The sequence below is a fragment of the Thamnophis elegans genome, chromosome 3 (genome assembly GCF_009769535.1).
Source record: "Thamnophis elegans isolate rThaEle1 chromosome 3, rThaEle1.pri, whole genome shotgun sequence".
NCBI classification, from domain to species: Eukaryota; Metazoa; Chordata; class Lepidosauria; order Squamata; family Colubridae; genus Thamnophis; species Thamnophis elegans.
In genome coordinates, this window is record NC_045543.1 from 105,342,411 (window position 1) to 105,364,461 (window position 22,051).

Below are 22,051 nucleotides of genomic sequence, written 5' to 3' on the forward strand. Positions count from 1 at the left end.
ATAGTGTATAGTTTTTTAAAAAGTAAATGGCAGGGATGCAGCATTTGATCAGAACTGACACTTTGTTGTAGAGGCTAGGAGACTTTAATGATCATAATATCCATTGATAGTGTTTCCAGACCCTATCAGACTTACCATTGACAAGGGAAGAAATCTTTCCGTACACGCTCGTGGATAATTTTCTTCTGATGTGACTTAGTCTTAGGGTTTGGTTTACCCTTCCTTTACTGCCCATCCCTGCTCCCAGTGCTAGGAAGTGATTTTTTTCCTACACATTCAGTAAATAAAATGATAAAACCTTGTTGCGGTTTGCTGAGAAGTTATGTAAACTCTGCTGAAAATAGTATTTTCAAATTGTATAATTTATTCATAGCACAAAGCAGTGTAGTATTTTGGAGAGTGCCAATGTTCCTATGTAAGAAATTTGGTATGGACTGTTAATATTTGTGATTAATACATCATTGGAAGACCTAAAAGAATAGATTAGAGCCAGATTGTCATGCTATGTGGTCATTAGGATTCAAAAATGACTCAATGGCAACATAATTAATATATAGCAATATGCGATACGGCTTTAGTTTACTGAACTTTATGAACTTTGACTGCATTTCTGGTTTCTAGATCTTGGATAAAAATAATGATCCAAAGCTTATAGCGCTTAGAGGACAGGCCTATCTAAAGAAAGACCTTACTGATGAAGCTTTGAAGGTTAGTATGCTTCTCTTTTAGTAAGTCCGCTTTTTATTTTAAACATGACGACGTGTACAACGCTGAGAATTTTACATTGTATTACATACCAGATTGTGCAAGAGCTTCAATTGGCACATCCAGACCTGGCAGAAGCCCACTTCCTTGAAGGATTGATATGTTATAGGCAAAAGGAATATCATCAGGCAGAAATGAGGTACATTCATATTCATTCTTGCGGGCTATAGAAAAGGCACAATCTAAATATTTAAGTAATTATTTTTCTTAGTTTTCAGAGAGCTATAGCAAAAGAAGCTGAAATAGCTGAGTTCCATTTTTGGCTGGGCCTCACTTACTGGTTTATGAATGAGGAGACAAGAAAAGATAAATCAAAAGCCCTCACTCAGTTTCTGAAGGTAAAATATGAGATCATTCACTACTTCACACAATTAATGATTATTTCCATTTCTCCAAATCTGTGGATATTGTCTGCAAGATTAAGCAACAGATTAGTCAGTAGAAGACCGAGACCATTGGGAAAGAAACTAGAGGCCATTTCGTTTCTCTTGTTGGTCTCAACAGCTGGTTGGGAATTTGAGAAAAGGGCTTCACTGGAAGAACCAGAGGTAGTTTCCTACTGGTTTGGACCAGTTCAGACGAACCAATAGTGGTTTGCTGGCCTGGGTCGCCGGAACTGGCAGTGATCCAGGCCTGCCACGCCTCCAAACCAGTTTCCCAGTTGGGGCAACATGTTCCCCCCCCCCATTTTTAATGTTCTGCGTATGCGCAGACCTATTAATAGGCAACTGTGCACATGTACGCAAGTGAAGCAAGAGCACATGCGCAAAATTGTGCGCACACCGAACCGGCAGAAATGCCGGCAGCAACCCACCTCTGGGAATGACGGTACAATGCAAGAATCCCAGGACTAATACAAGTGGGATTTTTTTTTTTTTTGTTAATATATCTCATCCAGTTTTGAACCTGGTAAAGAGGGATAAACTAGTTGTCAATTGTGTACTGTAAACACATTTGGCTTTGGAGTAAAACTCTTGGTTCTGAAGATGTAGAGTTTTAACAAAGGTGTTATAATGCCTATGATAAAATTGATGCTTTAGGAAGCAACCGCTCGACATATTTTTTATTCTTACTGTATACATCATAACTGCTTTAGTGCAGATGCAAATAATGAATGGAAATATTCTGATATTTGTTTAATAGGCAGCAAAACTGGACAATTTCCTGGGAGAGGCTTTCCATTATTTAGGTCAATATTACAGAGATGTAGCTGGAGATAAAAAAAGAGCTCTTGGCTGCTATAAAAAGGCTTTTGAAAGAGATAAAACAGATGGCGTTACTGGAGCAGCAGTAGTGGACTTGAGCACTGAACTTGGAGACTTGGTAGAGTATATATCTTATGTGTACTTTCTAATGTATCAGTAATCAAAAGTGCTATATGTAGTCTATATAAAAACAAGGTTTCAAAAATATTTAAGTATCTTATGATGGGGAATTACAACATTTATAAATAGAGAAATTTATTTTAGAGCTTCCAGGTTACTTCTCCTCATCCCCAAATGTTTCCCACAAGTTTAGGTTATTTCAGAATACAGGTAGTCCTCAATTTACAACATTTCATTTAGTGACTTTTCAGTTACAGCAACACTGAAAAAAGTGACCTTGGGCCCTTTATCACAGTTACAACCTTTGCAGCATCCCCATAATCATGTGATCAAAATTGAGATGCTTGGCAATTAGTTCATATTTATGACCTTTGCTGTGCCCAAGGTCATGTGATCACTTTTTGTGACCACCTAACAAGCAAAGTCAATGGGGAATCCAGAGTTATTAACTGCAGTAATTCTCTTAAAACTGAGACAAGAAAAGACATAAAATGGGGCAAAACTCACTTAACAAATGTTTCACTTAACAACAGAAATTTTAGGGTCAATTATGATCATAAGTTGAGGACTACCTTGTATAGATATTGGACACGACAATCAGAAATATCCAAGACACAAATGAATACAGTAGGCACTTCCTACACTTCTCTGTGTTTGTTCCTCTGTCTTTCAGATGCAGTAATAAGGCCCTGAGTAGGCTGTATCACACTTTCAATCACCCAGACTGATTTTGCTATCCCATTTGATTCCTTTACTCCTTTACTCTAAATTTGTTCCTGCTCAGGATTTAAGTACTATTTAATATATATTAATATAGCTTAGATAGTAGCTATGAATAATTTATAGAAAAGCTGGCTATTTTTGGGAGAGGTTCTTTGTGTGAAATCTGACCTTTCCATTATGTTGCTGCTATTAAATCAAAGTTGAAATAGACAATAAGATTTAGGGGTTTTTTTCCTTCTTTTACTTGGCATTTTGTTATTTTTCAACCAATAGAGGGAGCTGACTGGATGACTGTTTTTACACATCAAAATTTTGATAGCAATGGAAGGCATAGTAATTCCACTTAGATATTATAACAATTTGACAAAAACTGGAAAAGCCAAGTTTATTTTCTTAGCCAAATTGTGGTTGCTGTTGGCATATTCTCTGCAACGTGGCATATGGGTTTGTAATTATGAATACATAATAGGAATGAATGTAGCAATGAATTACTATGGCCCATTGTTGGAAAATGCTAGCACTTTTGAATTTAGCAATATTTTTAGCATTGGTTTGAAATTAAAGTCAGCCTTTCTTCCTGTTTAGAGGAGTACAGTGTAGCTTCTAGATAGGCTGAAGCTGTGTGCAGTTCTCACAGGAAATCTTCTAGTATTTGCTTTTAATTCTACAGTAGGAAATGTAAAAAGTACTCTGAGAATGCTGATCTTACCTTTGTTCTAGTTTTTCTCAATTATCTGCCCTATAACAAATCTTCCCTAATATTTTGCTTCTTTCTGTGTTAGGAAACTGCCCTCGCAATCTTGACAGAGGTAACAGAACAAGCAAGTGCTGGGAGAGCAAAATGGGCCTGGCTTCGCCGAGGACTTTATTATCTAAAAGTGGGACAACATTCACAAGCAGTGGCAGAGTAAGACATCTTACAAATTGCATTTCATTATTTTATGCAGAAGGCAAGCTTAGCTGGTAGGCGGATGATGTCTATACATATTTCTTTATTTTATTTTAAAAAAAAAGAAAGAAGACAAACCCTCTTTTCCCTCTGTGAATGTTGGTATTTGGTCTGGGATGTAATCATTATAAGTCTTTCCTTTTGCATAAAACATTGCGCATCTTTGTCTTACACTAATGGAATATTATGGAATAATTCATCTAGACCAGGGGTGTCAAACTCGTGTCATCACAGCGTCATCACGTGACATATGGCAACTTTTTCCCCCTTTGCTAAACCAGGCGTGGGTGTGGCCATCCGACCTGCGGGCCGCGAGTTTAACAGCCCTGATCTAGGCACTGAGAAAATGCTTATCCTCTCCCAGAGAGTTCGTCTAGATATTAGTATACTTGTATTTTGTAATAAAATTTAGCATGGCATTGCAGAAGCAACCAAGTCATCCTATAGTTTACCAACAGCAACCTATTGCTATCTCTTTGGGTAATTGCATAATCTAAATCCCAGAGTGTTTGTTAAGGTAAAAGTGTGATACTTTGAAGTTTTTTTAAAAAAAGAATATTGGAAATACATTCTTTTTATTTTATTCTTTTATTTTTAATATATTTTATATATTCTTTTCATTATTACTAGATTTAAGTGTTTACAGTTCAGAATTGTCTGTTTGTTATAAAGAAGTTTATACTGACCAAGTACCCTCATCATGATGCTGATTTTTTATTATTATTATAAAAATTAACTGGTTAGCCAAAATAATCAGTATTCTTGGTTAGTTTTAGCAGAGATACCATAATAGGTTTTGGTGTTGCCTCAACAAATGGTCTATAAATAGTTTTTAAATATCATGTAGCATTGTTGCAAATGTGGGAATTTTTATTTGGTGCTTCATTTGCCTTTAGCAGAGTCTCAGTATGGAATGTTGTACATAAAACTTTTTTTTTTTAAAAAAACTTGAATAGAAGGTTGCTTATGAACCCATTACTGGGTTTTCAATGTGTCTAGTTTGCAGGCAGCTCTGCGAGCAGATCCAAAGGACCCCAATTGTTGGGAAGCTCTAGGAGAGGCCTATCTGAGTCGAGGAGGCTACACAACAGCCCTGAAGTCATTCCGAAAGGCAAGAGAACTCAACCCCAAGTCCATATATAGTATTTATAAGGCTGCTGCAATTGAGCAAATTCTTGGAAAATATAAAGAGGCTATTGCAGAATATCAACATATTTTGGAGAAATCAAAAGATTATGTCCCTGCACTGAAAGGTAATTATATATTTTATGTGCAATATATTTATTGCTAAGCTGTTATTTCAGTATAATTTCCCACTCAACATATTTCACTGCCTCCATTCCTTGTCTCTAGCCATTTCTAAATTTAATAAAATATGTGACTTTTCAAATATTGCAGGAATAGCTGTTTGGTTCTTGAAATTTAATTGTCTTAATTATGCAAGGAACTGTTGAGTCATCTAAACGTGGGAAATGAGTAAATTGCTGGTAAAATCACTTCCTAAATGTTTCATTTAACTCTGACTCCCTAAAATAACAATTCCCTTTTTCTAGTTCTATACTTCAAATGTAAAATGTTGAAGATATTTCCCTCCTCAATTTATTTTGTGCATTTAATTATTGATTGTCACATTTCTGTTCCTATGCATCCCCAAATTTTATTTTAGTTAAAAGCCATATCAAATATTTTCTGGCATTTGATACCTTGTGCTTAACGTATGTTTGCTTGTAATATTATTACACCTTAACATTTTTTTAAAAAAATAAAATAAAACAGGTTTGGGAGAGTGTTATCTCATGATGGCAAAGTCTGCTCTTGCTAACTATCTGGATGGGAAAGCTTTGGACTACATAGAACAATCACTTGATTTTTTGGCACGGTTAGTATTCTTATATAGCCATTCTTCATTGTTGACTTGAAAGATATTCTCTTTTTCAGTAAATGGCACACAGCCTATAAACCCTAACTCCCACAAATATAAGTTGCAACTCAGTTTTTCCTCAGTCAGAGGATCATAATACTACAATGTAGAAGGAACCAATCAGGTGTTGCTGCTACTTTACTCGATTAGAGGTATTTAAATAGAGCTCTGTTACTTGCTTAGATCTTCCCTCTAACACAGGGCTGTCAAGCTCATAGGCTGGATGCATCACGTGCTGGCCACACCCATGTCCTGTTTAGCAAAATGGGGAAAAGTCCCCCTGTCATGTGACGTTCCCCTACGTCACATGACAATGCGAGTTTGACACCCCTGCTCTAACAGAATAAAAACTCTGGATTTAAACTGTTGGTTTTTAATCAAATTAACTACTAGAAACTCATGGCCATTCTGAATCATGACCCACTTTCTGATGTATATTCTTAATATTCAATTGACTAATCAATACATTATTGCACTGTGGTATTAATGAACATGACCATGGTTCTCTTGACTTTGGCCTCTCCTTATGAGACAATATATACTTAGTCTCCAGATGACCACATGTTGATAAGTAGGTTGTAGCTTTATGACCTTGTTTGCATTTTTTTCTTTCAGGGCAGCAAAATATCGTCCAGAAGTATCCTGCCTTTGGAAGTTGCTTGGAGATGCCTGTAATTGTGTATGTGTTATTTCACCATCCAAAGTGAATGTGAAAGTTTCAGGTTTCCTTTTTGGCCAGAACATGGAGAAATGTGTGCTCCAAAAAAGTGATCTGCTCAGTCTTGGTGGAAGGTAATGGACCTTATACAAACCTACAAGTGTGAGTGTGTTTGAGTGATTGCTTATTCTCCTCTGAACCTGCCCAGGCATTTCAATCAACAGGGGAGGCCCAATGAAGATTTCCAGAAGTGGAAATATATGGCATATAGGAAAGGACTTTCCAGATTATAGAATGCTTTCCCTTGGGAGTTGTTTTTGCCTTCCTGACTCTTAATATTTAGGAAGTGGCAAAAGTGCATCTTATTTATTAAGAGATTATTAATTAACAATGAACTGTTTGCTGTAACTTCATTGATTTTATTACAGGGTTTTTTGCATTTCTTTTAATTGTTGTAAGCTCCTCGAGTGCGTAATTAAGCAGAATGGTGGATTATAAATTTAATAAATAACTTTGAAGAATGGAACAATAATTGTTATGCCAAATCGTTAAAAATCTTAAGGGTTAAGAATGAATATGGCCAATAACCAGTATAACTGTAATCAGGGACATTGGAGAAAAAATAATAATCATGGAATACGAGAAAGTAAAGTGGTACACATCTAGTTGGGAAAAGAAATGCATGTTTGAATTGAATTGGTTACACTCTGATTTTATTAGAAATGAATGTATGATTGCAAAATGGCCCCTATTTCATTGCACCAATATTGCCACATGACTAAGATCTATTCAGATTTCTTAATGTCTACTTGTTTGCATTGAGCAGTGTTGCTATTGGATAGGGAAGTTTTGTAACAATCATTAAAAGCACACTTAAGTATTTAATTCCATTTCCATCAGTTTTGCTAATACAAGTAATTCTGTTCATTGGACGATCCATGTTTCTGCAGATGTTATGGCCGAGGACTGAAACTGATGTCTTCACCAAATACATGGTGTGATCTTGGAATAAATTATTATAACCAAGTGCAGCATCTTACAGCCACCGACAGTAACCAAAATGAAATCAATGAACTTTTAGAGAGATCAGTACAGGTAATTTCTCAAATACAATATACAATATTAAGCCTATTGTTTTGTAGCATCTCCAAGCTATAGAGTACTAGGTTCCTTAGTATAGTATTGTAAGGTTTTTTAATTCAGCTCAGAAATTTCAGAGATTCAGTGAAACTCTGAACACGAGGCTACTGATAATCAGTTTTTATTTTCTGCAAAAAACAAAAAGACTGGACGGCCTTTTTGTCTCCTACCTTAACAGAGCAGGCAGAGAGAAAAACAGGCGCATGCAAAAAAAAAACCTTTTCCAAAAATCTTGTAGCTCACACAGCTTGTACAGAACATTACTGCTATATAGAAACATAATTTCATATTACGCAAACCTCATAGTTTTTCTCAGCGCTGCGAAACAATAGATCTTAGAAGGGTTAAGAAATACATTTCCTGACGTATAAGTCAGAGCTTTATTAGGGAATGCTGAAGACACATTTTAAGTTACAAGCAAGGTTACTTGGCAGAATCCACTTTTTACTTTTTACAAGAAATTACTTTGCTAGGCTAAGCTTGGCAATTCGCCTAGAAGTGTTATCTATGCAGTTGACACGTTAGGTTACAATGGAGTTTCTCTCAACAGCAATTTAACAAAAGCTGAATTAGGTCACACTCTGTGTATGCTCTAATCCTTCAGGGACCCTTTCAGTATATAACGTTCAATAGAGTTTTGAATTAACACAGTGTTGAATTACAATACTGAGGTCTCAGTCTCTTCCAGTGCCTGAAAAAAGCAGTGCGATTAGACAGTAAAAACCATCTCTACTGGAATGCTCTTGGTGTGGTAGCCTGTTGCAAAGGTAGGTTTTTAATGTAAACCTATGTTGTTGTTTTTTTCACAATTTAAAGTTTTACCTATCGTAGAGGGTGTTACAGATAAATCTGTATTTTTTTTTAGGTGTTGGAAACTATGCTCTTGCACAACATGCATTCATTAAATCTATTCAAGCTGATCAAATTGTAAGTACCCTTGATAGTTGCATCTATTTTAAAGGAGACTACAAGCATCCTAAATTCATCTTTTGAAAACCCTTTTCTTTTCTTTAGAACGTTGTCGCCTGGACCAATCTGGGAGTTTTGTATTTAACAAGTGGAAAAATAGAGGTAAGTGCCTGTGTATTGTATTTGTATTTGTATTTATTATACTTGTATGCCGCCCTATTCCCGGGGGGACTCAGGGCGGCAAAAAAACACATGGGGAAGGGGGCAATACAAAAAACAAACAAGACAAACAGGATACAAAGACAAATTAAAACTACACAACAATGTGTGTTTATATAGATGCTTCTGAACATTCATCAAAACAATTAAGTACAAGGAAGTAGGTGACATGTAACCGGTAATGAAACAACACAAAATGTTACACTCTCAATAACTTATTGGAGCACTTAAATATTAATATATACAATTTGAGTGCTGACCAATATTTATTTACATTTTTAATCTATTTTTCCTTTACAGTCTCGCTTATCTAGAGAATTATTGTATCAAAATAATTTTGTGAGGTAGGTTAGGGGAAGAGAGAATGGCTGCCCATAAGAGAATGCTGACCCATGAGAATAAGGATAAACTTGAAACTGGATGTTCCTGGTGTATGATGCTAGCACCATGATTTATATATAAATTGTTGATGACAAAGAGAATCATTGAGCATCTTGCTGCATTTAGATCGCTTGCATGATCTAATTTTCCTCAGACATGCCTCAGAAATGGCTGAGAGCAGGGGTGGGCTGCTGGGGGTTCGCAGGGGTTCAGGAAAATCTCTAGCTAAGATTCTGTGCAGTTTGGAGAACCCCCAAATCTCATTCCTGGCTGGCCCTACCCAACCCTCCCCTCCCAGGAGTTCCCACACAGCCCATTTTGGATGCAGGTAAGTGCAGGGTGCTGGGGGGAGGGGGGAAACAGGCCTAGCGGAAGTTCAGGAAACCTGTTTTCAGCCTCCGGAGCCTGGGGAAGCCGTTTTCACCCTCCTGAAGGCTTGAGAAAAGCCTCAGGAGCCCGGGGAGGGCAAAAACGCCATGCCCACCATAGCCACGCCCACCCAGCAACTGGGCAGAGAACCCCTTGCTAAAAAATTTGAAGCCCACCCCTGGCTGAGAGGCTTCCGCAACAAAAACAAAAGTAATGTATGTAACATATTTATAACAGTAGAATAGAAGAACATACAGATAGTTCTCTCTTAACTGGAATTTCTATCACTAAGCAAAGTGGTTGTTAACAGAAATGTCACGTGACTGCATTGCTTAGTGATGGTAGGTCTGGTAATCCTGGTTGCAGTTGTTAGGCGAGGACCTCACACGTCCTGCACAATCTTCTGGCTCCATATCACTGTCATCTCCTCAAGAAGGCCTGGCAAGTTCCCTTCAGCAGAATGAGGCTCCACCGCCCTGTTACGTTTGCCTATACTTCAACAACCTCCACCCACTTATTTCTCCCTATCTCTGCATTTTATGACCACCTTTCACTCGGCCCCTACCTAGCCTGCCCCCTCTCCCCAGCTGATGTTTGCCGTCCTCTTTCTTTTGCTGCTTGCCTGGGATCCAGGCTTTGAGCAAGAACACGGCCCCAGGATGAGCATGGCAGGTGGTATAGCTTCATCTGCCATGCCTGGCCAGAGAGGAGACAGTGGGGCAGAGCCAGCGGAGGGGGTACTGGGGTGGTGCAGGCAGCAACTGCCCCAGTGAAGATGGCAGCTCTTGGCGTCTGCTAATTATTGCTAACTAGTGCTGATCTGAAACTTTGCAATCCAGGTATGGCAGCCATGAAAGTTTGGATGAAGCCTAGGAGTAGAAAAATCATGCATATACAGTTTGGTTTAGTGGTTAAGGCAACGGGCTAGAAAGTGAGAGACCCTGAGTTCAAGTCCCGTCTGAGCCATGAAAACCAGCTGGGTGACCTTGGGCCAGACATTGCCTCTCAGCCCAGCCCACCTCACAGAATTGTTTTTGTAGGGAAAATAAGAGAAGGAAGGTGTGTTGGATGTTTGTCACCTTGAGTTATTTGTAAAAATAATAATAAAGGCAGTACAAAATAATTAAATAAGCCAATACATATATAGTACTTTTCGTAATAATTTAATACATATTTAATCCTTTTCACCCAATTTAATAATTCTTTGTTGGTTTTATGTAACTCTTCCAGCAAGCGCATGAAGCTTTCAAAGTAGCCCAGTCTCTGGAGCCCTCCCATCTAACCTGTTGGATTGGACAGGTAGAGTCTAATCTCTTTCAAATTTATATTTATGTAGCAACATGATTAGGATTTAAACAGCACATGTTTAATACCATTCCTATTAAGAATCAAATTGCCAATATAACAAGTTACTTAAAGTATATAAGCCTTGGTTTACCCCTAATTTGACCTTGGTTGAGTGGTAGTTAGCAAAAGAGATGGAGAGAAACTGCTGTATCTTTAAATTTAATATAGAACATTTTTCATTCAAATTCAAGATAGTTTCTTTTCTAGGAGTGGTTGATTTTTACATGCTGCACCTTCAGCAATGACTACATTTAGTGGTATTTTCAGTTTATGATACGGCATTTAAGGCCTATGGTTATTTTTTCAGACACTGTGGAAGCATTTACTAAGATTGGAGTTGTTATTCTGCAGATGTAAATGAAACTAGCTAGATTCAAATAACGTTTTGCTGTACCTGATTTTTAACTTCCTGTTAATCAACTTGTGGAGAGAAATAAGCAGGCTATGCTTGTGGCAGGTCAACGCAGATAGATTTGAGGTTTCAATTTTATCTTTTTCTCTTGGTAGGCCTTTGTTGCAGAAACTGTTGGTAGCTATGAAACAATGGATCTCTTCAGACACACCACTGAACTCAGTATGCATGTAAGGTGCTTTAATCAGACATATTCTATGGCAGTCCTGAAGCAGAGCTGTAATTTCAATTCAGTCTGTTCCCTCAGTATATTTGTGATGTTAGCTAAATCAACCAGATGCCTAATTCCTGGGCATGTGCTTAAGTACCGTGTTTTCCTGAAAATAAGACAGTGTCTTATTTTCCTTTGACACCCCCCCCCAAAATAAGCGCTTCTCTTCGGGGAAGTCTTATTATTTTTGAGGTGCAGGAGGCGGTGAATTTGGTCACCTCATGGCTGCTGCTGTCTTGCAATATTTTCAGGAAGGACTTATTGTCGGGGGAGGCCTTATTTTAGCACATGTGTTCAAAAGCCCAATTGGGCTTATTCTCCCGGGAGGGCTTATTTTCGGGGATACAGGATAACAATAAAATGATTTCCTAATTGAGCAGTTGTTAATTCCAGTTCTTCTCCAACAGACGGAAGGTGCAAAAGGCTATGCCTACTGGGTGTGCTCAACCTTACAAGATAAAACCAACAGAAATACTGAGCTATATAAGTACAACATCCTTCAGATGAATGCTATTCCAACAGCACAAGTTGCTTTAACTAAATATACAGGTAACTTTTTAAAAAAGATTTATTTTAATCCCTCCTGTATTCTATACAACTCAAGGTGTATAGTACTCATCCCTTCTTTCTATTTTTCCACAACAACAACCCTGTGAGGTGAGTTGGGCTAAGAGAAAAAGACATAGGCCCAAAGTCAACCAGGTGGCTTTCATATCTAAAGTAGGATTAGAACTCAGTCTCCTGGCTTCTAAGCCAGCCCTTTAACCACTACACCAAACTGGCTCTCTCCATCCTACATTTAAAATACTAGATGGTTTTAATTAGATTGGTCAAAGTGGAATCCAGTGATTATTGTGAGGCTTGGAACAGAAAAGAGAAAGCATGTTTGGGGCAACTTTCAGTGAGTTTCAAGTTCATTGTGGCTTCATGTAGAATCAATTTATAATTTATCCTTAGCAATGACTGTTTAGTAGAACCGCAGTGAACTTCTCCAGTATACATTTACGTTCCAGAGACAAGAGAAGCAGAGAAGGACTGCTACATTTTTGGTGTGTCTTTAAAAATCCCAGAGACTTAGGCTGGCCACCATTGGGAACAAGGCAACAAGCCAGCGGAGATGCTCCTACATTGTATAGCCTAAACCTAGAAGAGTTATACATCTTTTCTTTTCTCTTTCTTTCCCTTTTCTCCCTTACTCCTTTTACAAACACACTAAAAGTAAAACTCAGACTCGGAGATACAACATAACCTTCCCCAGTCTGGTACCCTCCACAGCTATTGGGAAGCTTATTAGTACTGACTATGTAATTGCCAAATATCCTGTGATAGTAACTGTTCTATGGCAAAGGATAATGTGTAGAATAAGATTTAAATGTGCACTCTTGAAAATAGTTGTATCTGAGGTAATCACCTATCATTTGTACATTAACCCACAGATGATGGAATAAGTATAGTTTATCAGAAATATTTCCTTTTCAGTTCTGTAAATGGTTCCAGTAGCCTGTTTTAGGAATCTAAATTTCAGATTGTTTTTGTACACTTCCCTATTTTCTTATTTTCTTTTGCACTTTTCCCTCCAGAAAGAATCCAGAATGATGCATGTGCTTTCACAATGCTTGGTTATTTGAATGAATATCTTCAGCTGAAAAAACAGGCAGCAGATACGTATCAAAGGTAACCTTCTTAAATACACTTTTTTTTTTTAATTAAATGTTTTATTCATTTTCATTTTCAATTTTGTACATTCACTTATATACTGGATATTTGCAATAATAATAATATAATAGTAAGAAAAAAAAAAAAACCCCAACCTAAACACAACTCATAAACCCAACCTATCGCTTTCATACACCCCTTCTTCTCCCCCTCCAACTTTCCTTTCTCCCTCCAACGATCACCCCTCCTACTTCCCTTTCCCCTCCTATCTTCCTTTCTCGCCTTCCTCACCCTCCTTCCCCTCTCATCCTCCTTACATTCCCCTCTTCCTCCCTCCTTACTTCTCCCTCTTCCTTTCCTCTACTTCTCACTATGGTGCATTTCTCTATTCCTTACGCCAAAAAGAAAAAATACACATAAATACACATTTTGAAGTATCAGTGGCAGCTTCAGTTCAATGTTTTCTCCAGCAAATACAACATACAGTATATGCCAGAAATATATTAAAATTAAAATAATTTTGATTGGTCTGACATAGTAGCAATGTAGCCATATGTCACTGAAAGATGTTTAGATGTTAGAAAATTCCATTAAAGAATTGAAAGGCAAATTAGATCATGTTCATTTGCTTCTGTTTGACAAAAATAATATAGTTAAGTTTAAATGTTTTTCCTGTTGTATTAAATTCTATCTTGAAAGTTAAAAAAGCAATACAAGTAGAAAAAAGATTAAAATAACTACACTTGTTAGCTAAACTTCCTCATGTAACTTCTACTGTTCGAAGCATAAGTTTTTAAACACTTCACAAAATGGCTCACATGTTTTTGTTAAGTCTTACAGAATGATTTTGTAAGGAAAGTAAAGAAAAGTAATAAATATGTTTTAAAACTGTACCAAGAAATAGAAAGAAAGGAAAAAATTATAGAGAAGCAGCTTCTGTTCTTCTCACCGCAGTTACAAATGTATTTATATTTTACCCTCTCTAAGGTTTCCACAGAATTTCCTTCTTTCTGTAGTCTACTTTTCCTAATTATCCAACCTATAAATCACAAGTTCATTTTTTTTATTTTCAGCAAAAATGTCCATTGAAAGTTTCCAATCACTATAACTGTATTTATTGTCTTTTGCTATTCAAACAAATTAATTTTGCTATATTGCTAATTTCTGTCCTCTTCACTAGCCATTTGTCCATCATGGGTCTTTCAGTGTCTTTCCATTTTTGTGCATATAATCATCTAGCAGAAGTTATATATAAAAGCAATCTTCCATAACTCTTTTCTAATTGTCTACCCATTGTCTACCCATCTACTGTATTTCTCTCTCCCTCTGTCTCTCTCTCTTTCTATTTCTCTGTATCCCTCTACCTACCTACCTACTCACTCTCTCTGTCTCTCTGTCTCTGTCTCTCTCTCTTTGTCTCTCTCTCTTTCTCTCTGTCTCTCTCTCTCTTTATCTACCTATCTCCCTACCTACCTATTGTATTTCTCTCTCTTTATCTCCCTCTATCTACCTATCTACTTTTTTAAAAAAATGCCTCTGCAAAACCTTGGCCTCTGAAAAATACGGTAAAGGTTTCAGCCACATACTTTCCCATTGTTTCACATTATAGCAATAGCATTTAGACTTATATACCATCCCATAGCACTTTACCCCACTCTCCAGGCAGTTTACAATGTAAGCAACATATATTCTATATATTCAGTTTTCTATATTCTTAGCTTGTTTGATCATGCTCTTTTACTTGTTATTTTTCCATTTCAAATTTCAACAAAAGTTTATACATTTTGGCAATTACATGCTCATCATTTGTACATACAGAAAGTCGACTTATAAACAGAGCATGTTGGAAGAGACACTACATCTGTTTTGTTTGCAAATCCAACAAGCATAAAATACAGTTTTTACCTTACATAAGTGGCAATAAAGGAAGTCAGGAGAAGGTATGAAAGGGTTAGTTTTCGGTGCATGAAATAAGTATGCAGCATACTAGAAACTAACCCTTTTTAACATTATCTAAGCTTCTGGAATCTTCTAGGTTGGAGTTTGTACATTAGTACCTTTGGTACTCAACTTCTTTGAAAGTCATTGAATTTGGTACTCAACACATTTTGACATGAATATTTTGTCTTGTTACTCATCATTCATTTGGTACTCAATGTGCAAGCCACTGCTTGTCGATGTCAGCTGCTTTGTGACTCAATACATTATTCCTTATGGAAAAAATGTTTGGTACTCATTGTTTTTGGTACTCATTGCACCTCTTGAAATCAATTTATGATGAATAGCGAAGTACCAGTTTATTGGCGAAAGTTGCAACTTGAAAGTTTGTAATATATGTTCAATTTCAGATTCTTTCTTCTGCTGTTCAATTCCAATTTCTTGTTATCTATCTTAAATTTTTCTCTTAACTATGTATATGGAAACAATTCAAAACTAAATCTCTCTTCAGTCAATTGATCTCTTACTTTTATTTTATATTCTCCATGCTCTTGTTATAAAACTGTCAATAGGCTCACCATCTCTCTTTGCCTGCTTTTCTTTTCAATGAAATGTATCTTGTACCAAGACACATAAAGGCATTTTTGGGCACAATCTGGGATTATATTTATGCCCTATGCTTAATATGGCACTTCTAATATAATGATTTTTAAAAGCTTTACATTAGCTTTAACTTTATTGTATAATAGAAAATCATGCTATACAAACCTTAGGTCATACTTTTCTAGTTCTGAAATTCTATTTCTCCTCTTAGTTACACTGTTTCCCTGAAAATAAGACCTCCCCGGATAATAAGCCCAATCAAGCTTTTGGATGCATATGCTAAAATAAGCCCTTTTAAAATATTGCAACACAGCAGCAGCCACGAGGTGACCATGGCTAGGGTCAAAAGAAAATAAGACCCTGTCTATACGACCCTGTCTTATTTTTGGGGAAACACAGTAATCCTTTTGGTGAGACTTATATACCTAAAATTTAACAAACACAATGACAAAGATAAAATTCTAGATACAAAATCAGAAGTGTCTTTCTATAATCAAAATATAGAATTTTTAATTTCTCAAGCATTTCATAGGAAAGCTACTGAACTGAAATGTTTGGAAGTCTTATTTATGATACTTTTTTCAGGGCAGTCCTATTGCTGACAAATTCTGAAGACAGAGAAAGATACAACATAGTGATGAGAAATTATGGAAGATCACTCTGGTAAGTTGCAAACTAAGCATATTATTATTCTTATCAAATTAAGATTCTCAGTTCTAGAAAGTATGTAGCAAATAAAAAACATGTCTCTTAAACTAGGGGTCCCCAACCCCAGATTCGTGGATTGGCACCAGTCTGTGGCATAGCAGAAACCAGGCCGCACAAATAAGTGAAGACCCATCTGCAGGATGCAGAAAGCACATGAAACCACACTCCCTCCGGTCCATGGAAAACCCATTCTCCATGGAACCAGATCCTGGTGCCCAAAAGATTGGGGGCCACTGTCTTAAAGTACTGCGGAAATCAACTTAGGAGCTTCCAGTCATTCTTTTGCAAACCCAGAGCCTCCTGAAATCATGTCATAAAAATTTGACAGCAAATAATTTTCTTTTCTTTTTGGGGGGTAAATAGGAAGTTAAACAGGAACTCTAAGACTGAAAGAAAAAGACTACCAAATTATAAAAGAGATATTTAAAATTACACCCACTCACTGTCTAATGATAATAGCACTTAAGCTATGTCCCTTGTAAATGTTGATGGCTCAAAGCACAAATCGCTTACTGTTAACTCTTAGGTAATCAGTTCCGATAGTATGTAATGGAGAAACAATTAAGATTCAAACACATTGAGATGTAAGGTTAAACTCAGTCTGTTAAACTTTATCTTCAGATATCTTTATAACCAAACAGTTCAATTCTGAACTTTTATGCCATTCACCACATTATCACATTAATTTTCACCATTCATGCTTGAGATTTATACTGTTTCTCTGAAAAGAAGACCTAATTGGAAAAATAAGCCTTTTGGAGCAAAAATTAATAAGACACAGTCTTATTTTTGGGAAAACACGGGTAGATGATCACATGTAAAGTAAATACCATTGCAAAATTGTTAAATTATCAAGCACGATTCATTAGGGAAAAATTTCATCCCCAAATTTTGATTTTTAGTTGAATTTATGTTTGTGATTTATTTTTTTTCTAATTAGATTTAGTCCTGTTTTTTTTTTTAAAGTGCTCTTGGGCGGTGTGATGATGCCATCAAGGCTTATTTGACAACTCATCTGATAGAATTTGATGATATTGTAGGAATTGCTCTGTCTTACTTCAAGAAAGGACATTTCCAGGAAAGTCAGAAGGGTAAGTATTTCAGTTGTACAGTGTCTCCTCTGAAGAAACTATGTGAAAATCACTATTTAGATTTTGTGCTGACTTAGTAAAATATTAAGATCACAAGCATTTAATCCCCATAAAGAATAGTCATAGATTGATTTCATTAAATCTTCCTCCAAAGTGCAGCTTAGTCAAAAAATATTAACAATGTGAGTTACCTCTGAAATTTTACCCAAATTAACTTTGTTTCCTAGGCCTGAGCTGCAGTTTGGTTCCATGCTTGTTTATTGTGCTGCCATAAATTGTTGAACTATCTATCAACTCTAATAGGCCTTAATTTCTATCAGTAGCAATTCTTAACCTACTTGTTTCAAAATCAGAAACGGTAGTACAGGTAGCCATTGATTTACAGCCATTCTTTCAGTGACTGTTCATAATTACAACGGTACGAAAAATGGACTCATAATCCTTGCTTAAAGTTACAGCCATTGCAGAATACTGCTATTACATAATCAAAATTTGGGAGTTTAGTTGCTAACACAGGATATCTCTCCCCCCCCTTCTCTCTCTCTCTGTGTGTATTTGTGTGTGTGCAAGAGAGAGAGAGGGGATATATATGTGTGTGTATATGTGTATATATGTGTATATATATGTGGGCAAGTATTTGATTAAGGTTGCTACTTGCCATTGTTTTTAATTTCTCATTTTTATTCCTAGCTTATGAAAAAGCTCTTGCAATGGCAGAGTCTGACCAAGATAAAGCATATATATTAACCGCCCTCGCAATAATAGAATACAAACAGAACCGAGTGGATGCTGCAAAGACCCTCTTATTTAAATGGTAAGGAGTAAGTACAGCTGTATTTCTCTAAACCTATTAAAGTACTTTAGCATCATCCTAATCCCTTTTAATAAGCCTAGAGAACTGTAGGCAAAATGGAATCCTTGCTGACTTGAGGATCTGCAGAAGCATCTTTCAAAAAAAGAAAGATAAAACAGGAAATGTCTCCCCTCAGGAATTGCACAGTGCAGTCACAAAATGCAAATTTATATCTTGGCAGGAATTGAATGCACCTTGAGGGGTGGGGAGGGGGGAGAGGTTTGGCAAATTTTGAAGGAGAAAACTTATTTTACAAGGGTTGCAATCACATTCCTGTTTCATGTGTTCTATTTAATAGCAGACTCGCTAGTGGATGAGTACCTAAAAACATGACAACACTCAGAATAAGATGCAGAGTTGGAAAATAGTTCTCAGTCATACAGCGATACAGAAGTTTGTGAGTTTAGATAGGAAGGAAATCCCAGATTGGCCTGACGTGGGGTGTTTTACCTTTCACATTCACAGAAAGAAAGTGGGGAGAGAATAGGGTCAAAATACTATCTGCCTGACTTTTGATCCTTTAGGATTTAGTTCATAGTTGAGTATAGCTGAGAATGAAATATGCATGAGTTTGGAAAAGGATAAAAAATTGGCTGGAGGCAATAACAGAGGTTAAAATAGAATAGAAACCTGAAGTTTTTTTATTAGGAATAATGTCTGCGAAATACAAAAAAGAAATCCAGTATTTAATACTTACTATAATTACTGTGGCAAGGATTGCCTTTGCCCAGAAATGAAAAAACAAATTAATTCCAAGCGAAGATGAAATAATAAGAATGGTTATGTACTGTGCCGAAATGGACAAGCTAACTAAAGAAATCCAGGGAAAAGAAGAATCAGAATTCTACCAGATATAGGATAAATGGTATAGGTGGATGGAGGAAAGAAACAAGAATCAATGAAGGAATATAACAAAACTCAAAAAATAATAGTTATGAGTAAAATAAGAGGGTTAAGAATGGTGAAATCCAAATGAAATACAATAGAAGGGGAAATAATATAAGGTGAGCGGTATCGTTTGATAATTGCTATTTTAAAGAACAGGAAGTTCCTGTTCATATTGTATTGTATAAATGTGGTGTACGTCTAAATTTTGTGTGTGTGTATTTTACATGTTTGTTAATAAAAATCATGTGTTCTATTTAATAGCAGACTCACTAGTGAGTGAGTACCTAAAAACATGACAACACTCAGAATAAGATGCAGAGTTGGAAAATAGTTCTCAGACATACAGCGATACAGAAGTTTGTGAGTTTAGATAGGAAGGAAATCCCAGATTGGCCTGACATGGGGTATTTTACCTTTCACATTCACACAAAAGAAAGTGGGGCAAAAATAGGGTCAAAATACTATCTGCCTGACTTTTGATCCTTTAGGACTTAGTTCATAGTTGAGTATAGGTGAGAATGAAATATGCATGAGTTGGTTACTGCACCTGCCTTCTCTTCCACAACTCCAGCACTATCAGATTTCTTTTCAAGGCTGATGGGAGCATGAATAAAATCAAGCTTTGGGCTGAGATTAATTTGTTCCCTTTTGCTATCTTTTTCATGAGGTGAATTTGGATATATGATACTATTACATTAAAAAAGAAAAGAAAAATAACCTACCACGTATTTGCATTTGTAAATCATGAAAACATTTCATTCATTATCTCACTTTTCAATGAATGGTGATATACTTTAATACAATAGTAGATTGCAAAGCTATTGCCAAATTACCAAGCTATCTGTTAATATGACTTTACTGCCTCCAATTTTTATTAGTCAACCATTTATTAACCCCCCCCCCCCCGGGATGTTTTGTAGCTTTTATAGTCAGGTATGTCAAATAGTGTTTTCTGAAAGAAACTGTTCTGTGGAAGAGAATTCCCAGGGGAAATTATTTGACTAGTTATTTGTCTAGATATAAGCAGAAACTAAATTTGAGTATTACTATTGTTAGTCCTGGATCTTAAATGTCACTGGTGTAAACAGATTCAAAGAATAGTAATTGCCATACTCAGCAAAATAAATCTGTACTCTGCATGGTTTCTTAGGACTAAACATTCATCTAAACAGGAAAACCTGTTCTTATTGAGTCAGACCATTGATCAGAGAACTTCAGAAGGATCTTCGCCACGGGGGAGCCAATCTATAAAGCCTGCTGAGCATGGAGGTGGAACTGACTTCTTTCAACTAGGGATATAAGCCCAAATGTAGGATCTTCTAAATGCAGAACAAGCTCCCCCGCCCACCCCCAAGCATTTGGCAATGCTTCATAAACATAAAGGTTTTCAGGTATAAGGTAGCATTTTGAATTATAAATATTGTGCCGAGTAAGCAACAGACTCTTCATATTATACTTTAAGGCAATGGTCTTTGGAGTAATAAATTTTCTGTGTTGCATTTACAGTTCTATATTACAGGAGCCTAACATGGAAAGCCTGCAAGCCTTGTGCAGTTTAGGGCTGATCAAGCAGGATGCCACACTTGCAACCGCAGCACTTAAAGAACTGTTAAAGCACCCAGGGAAAAAAGACAATGTTTATAAGAGGTGCCTTCTTGCATCTGCTGTCTATGCATTACAAGGCAGACATCTGGCTGTTCAAAGACAAGTTTCTAAAGCTGTCCACAGGTATGTGAACTATAAATTAAGCAATGTTACTTTTGCTTATCGCCCATTCCCCAAAGAAAGGTACTGTGTTGAAATCCTCTTGAGTTTTACTCGCAAAAGCTGCCCTGTGGGTTTCACTCTTTGAACTACGGCAAGGTAGAGATTTGCAGTTTGAGATATCTTCAGAATAAAAGTAGATGTAATTAGATGACTACTCTCCCCTTCTGATAGGATAAAAATCAACTAATATGAAGTATTTTTCACACTGATTCTATTATTTAGGGGAAACTATTAACATTTTCAGTTTAGGTAAGGTAAGACTATTGACATCAAATGGAAGTCAGGATGTTTAAACAAGACACTGCCTGCTGATATTCTCTGTTAAGTGATTTATGTTAATGTAATAACATTTGCAGGTACTTTTTAGGTTATGATGGGAACTGGGACTGGAATTTCCTTCATTAAGCAATGTGGTTGTAAAGCATGAAGTCATGTAACGGCAGTCCTGGTTGCTATCGTAACTCCACTAAGTAAAGCAAAGCAGAAAGAGGTGGAAGTATCAGGCAAGCAGGTTGGTGGGTGAGAGCTACAGGCAGGTATAGCAGGTGGGCACTATGGATTGTGAGTGGATACAAAGTGTGGAAAAGCAAGCAAGTTTTGTGAGTAGTGGGGATACTGCGAGTGGGCACTACAGTGTGTGTGGGTGGGTATGGCAGTTTCCCTATTGACTTGAAAGCTGGTAGGGAAGGTTGCAGCAAATGGTAACCATAAGATCTTGGGATGCTGCAACTGTCCTAATGGCAAGCCAGTTTCCCATCACCTGAATCATGAACATGTAATAGTGACAATGCTTCAGTTGTGTGAGTCTCTTCAATCAGTGCCATCATAATTTTGCATAGTCGCTGAATAAGTGGGTACAGCCTGAGAACTGCATGTAAATGAATTTAGAAGCAACTGATTTGTCATATCAATTATATTGAGTTAAATTACTGAGAATATAGTTGCAACATTCAAAATTGGGAAGCTCACTAGTATCTAACAGATTTTTATAGCCAAACTAAACACCCAGGTGGACATAGACTTTATGGCCTCATTGGGCTTCATTGATGATATCAGATATGAATATCAGTTTTCAGATTAGCAAAAGTTACTTGCTCCACATTATTTTAACAAAATCTAGAATCTATTTTGAATTGAACGACGGAGGGTTTAAAAATGCAGTTCATCTAGCAATATTATTTTGAAATTTAAATCTATTTAACCCATTTATTGTTTTTT

General features: G+C 36.6%; 1 protein-coding gene across 2 annotated transcripts in view; it reads left to right on the top strand.

Moving 5' to 3' along the window:
• TTC37 (tetratricopeptide repeat domain 37) overlaps positions 1 to 22,051 on the top strand; it is a 48,758-nt gene that overhangs the window by 11,823 nt on the left and 14,884 nt on the right. For both annotated transcript variants that reach the window (XM_032213252.1, XM_032213253.1), the window contains exons 12-31: positions 622 to 708; positions 801 to 904; positions 977 to 1,103; positions 1,909 to 2,088; positions 3,596 to 3,720; positions 4,762 to 5,015; positions 5,539 to 5,641; positions 6,299 to 6,475; positions 7,292 to 7,436; positions 8,170 to 8,248; positions 8,347 to 8,408; positions 8,496 to 8,552; positions 10,590 to 10,658; positions 11,214 to 11,288; positions 11,737 to 11,878; positions 12,910 to 13,003; positions 16,112 to 16,189; positions 17,201 to 17,325; positions 18,016 to 18,139; positions 20,573 to 20,794. In XM_032213252.1, the coding sequence (XP_032069143.1) occupies positions 622 to 708; positions 801 to 904; positions 977 to 1,103; positions 1,909 to 2,088; positions 3,596 to 3,720; positions 4,762 to 5,015; positions 5,539 to 5,641; positions 6,299 to 6,475; positions 7,292 to 7,436; positions 8,170 to 8,248; positions 8,347 to 8,408; positions 8,496 to 8,552; positions 10,590 to 10,658; positions 11,214 to 11,288; positions 11,737 to 11,878; positions 12,910 to 13,003; positions 16,112 to 16,189; positions 17,201 to 17,325; positions 18,016 to 18,139; positions 20,573 to 20,794 (2,429 nt within the window). The remainder of the gene's footprint in view (positions 1 to 621; positions 709 to 800; positions 905 to 976; positions 1,104 to 1,908; positions 2,089 to 3,595; positions 3,721 to 4,761; positions 5,016 to 5,538; positions 5,642 to 6,298; positions 6,476 to 7,291; positions 7,437 to 8,169; positions 8,249 to 8,346; positions 8,409 to 8,495; positions 8,553 to 10,589; positions 10,659 to 11,213; positions 11,289 to 11,736; positions 11,879 to 12,909; positions 13,004 to 16,111; positions 16,190 to 17,200; positions 17,326 to 18,015; positions 18,140 to 20,572; positions 20,795 to 22,051) is intronic.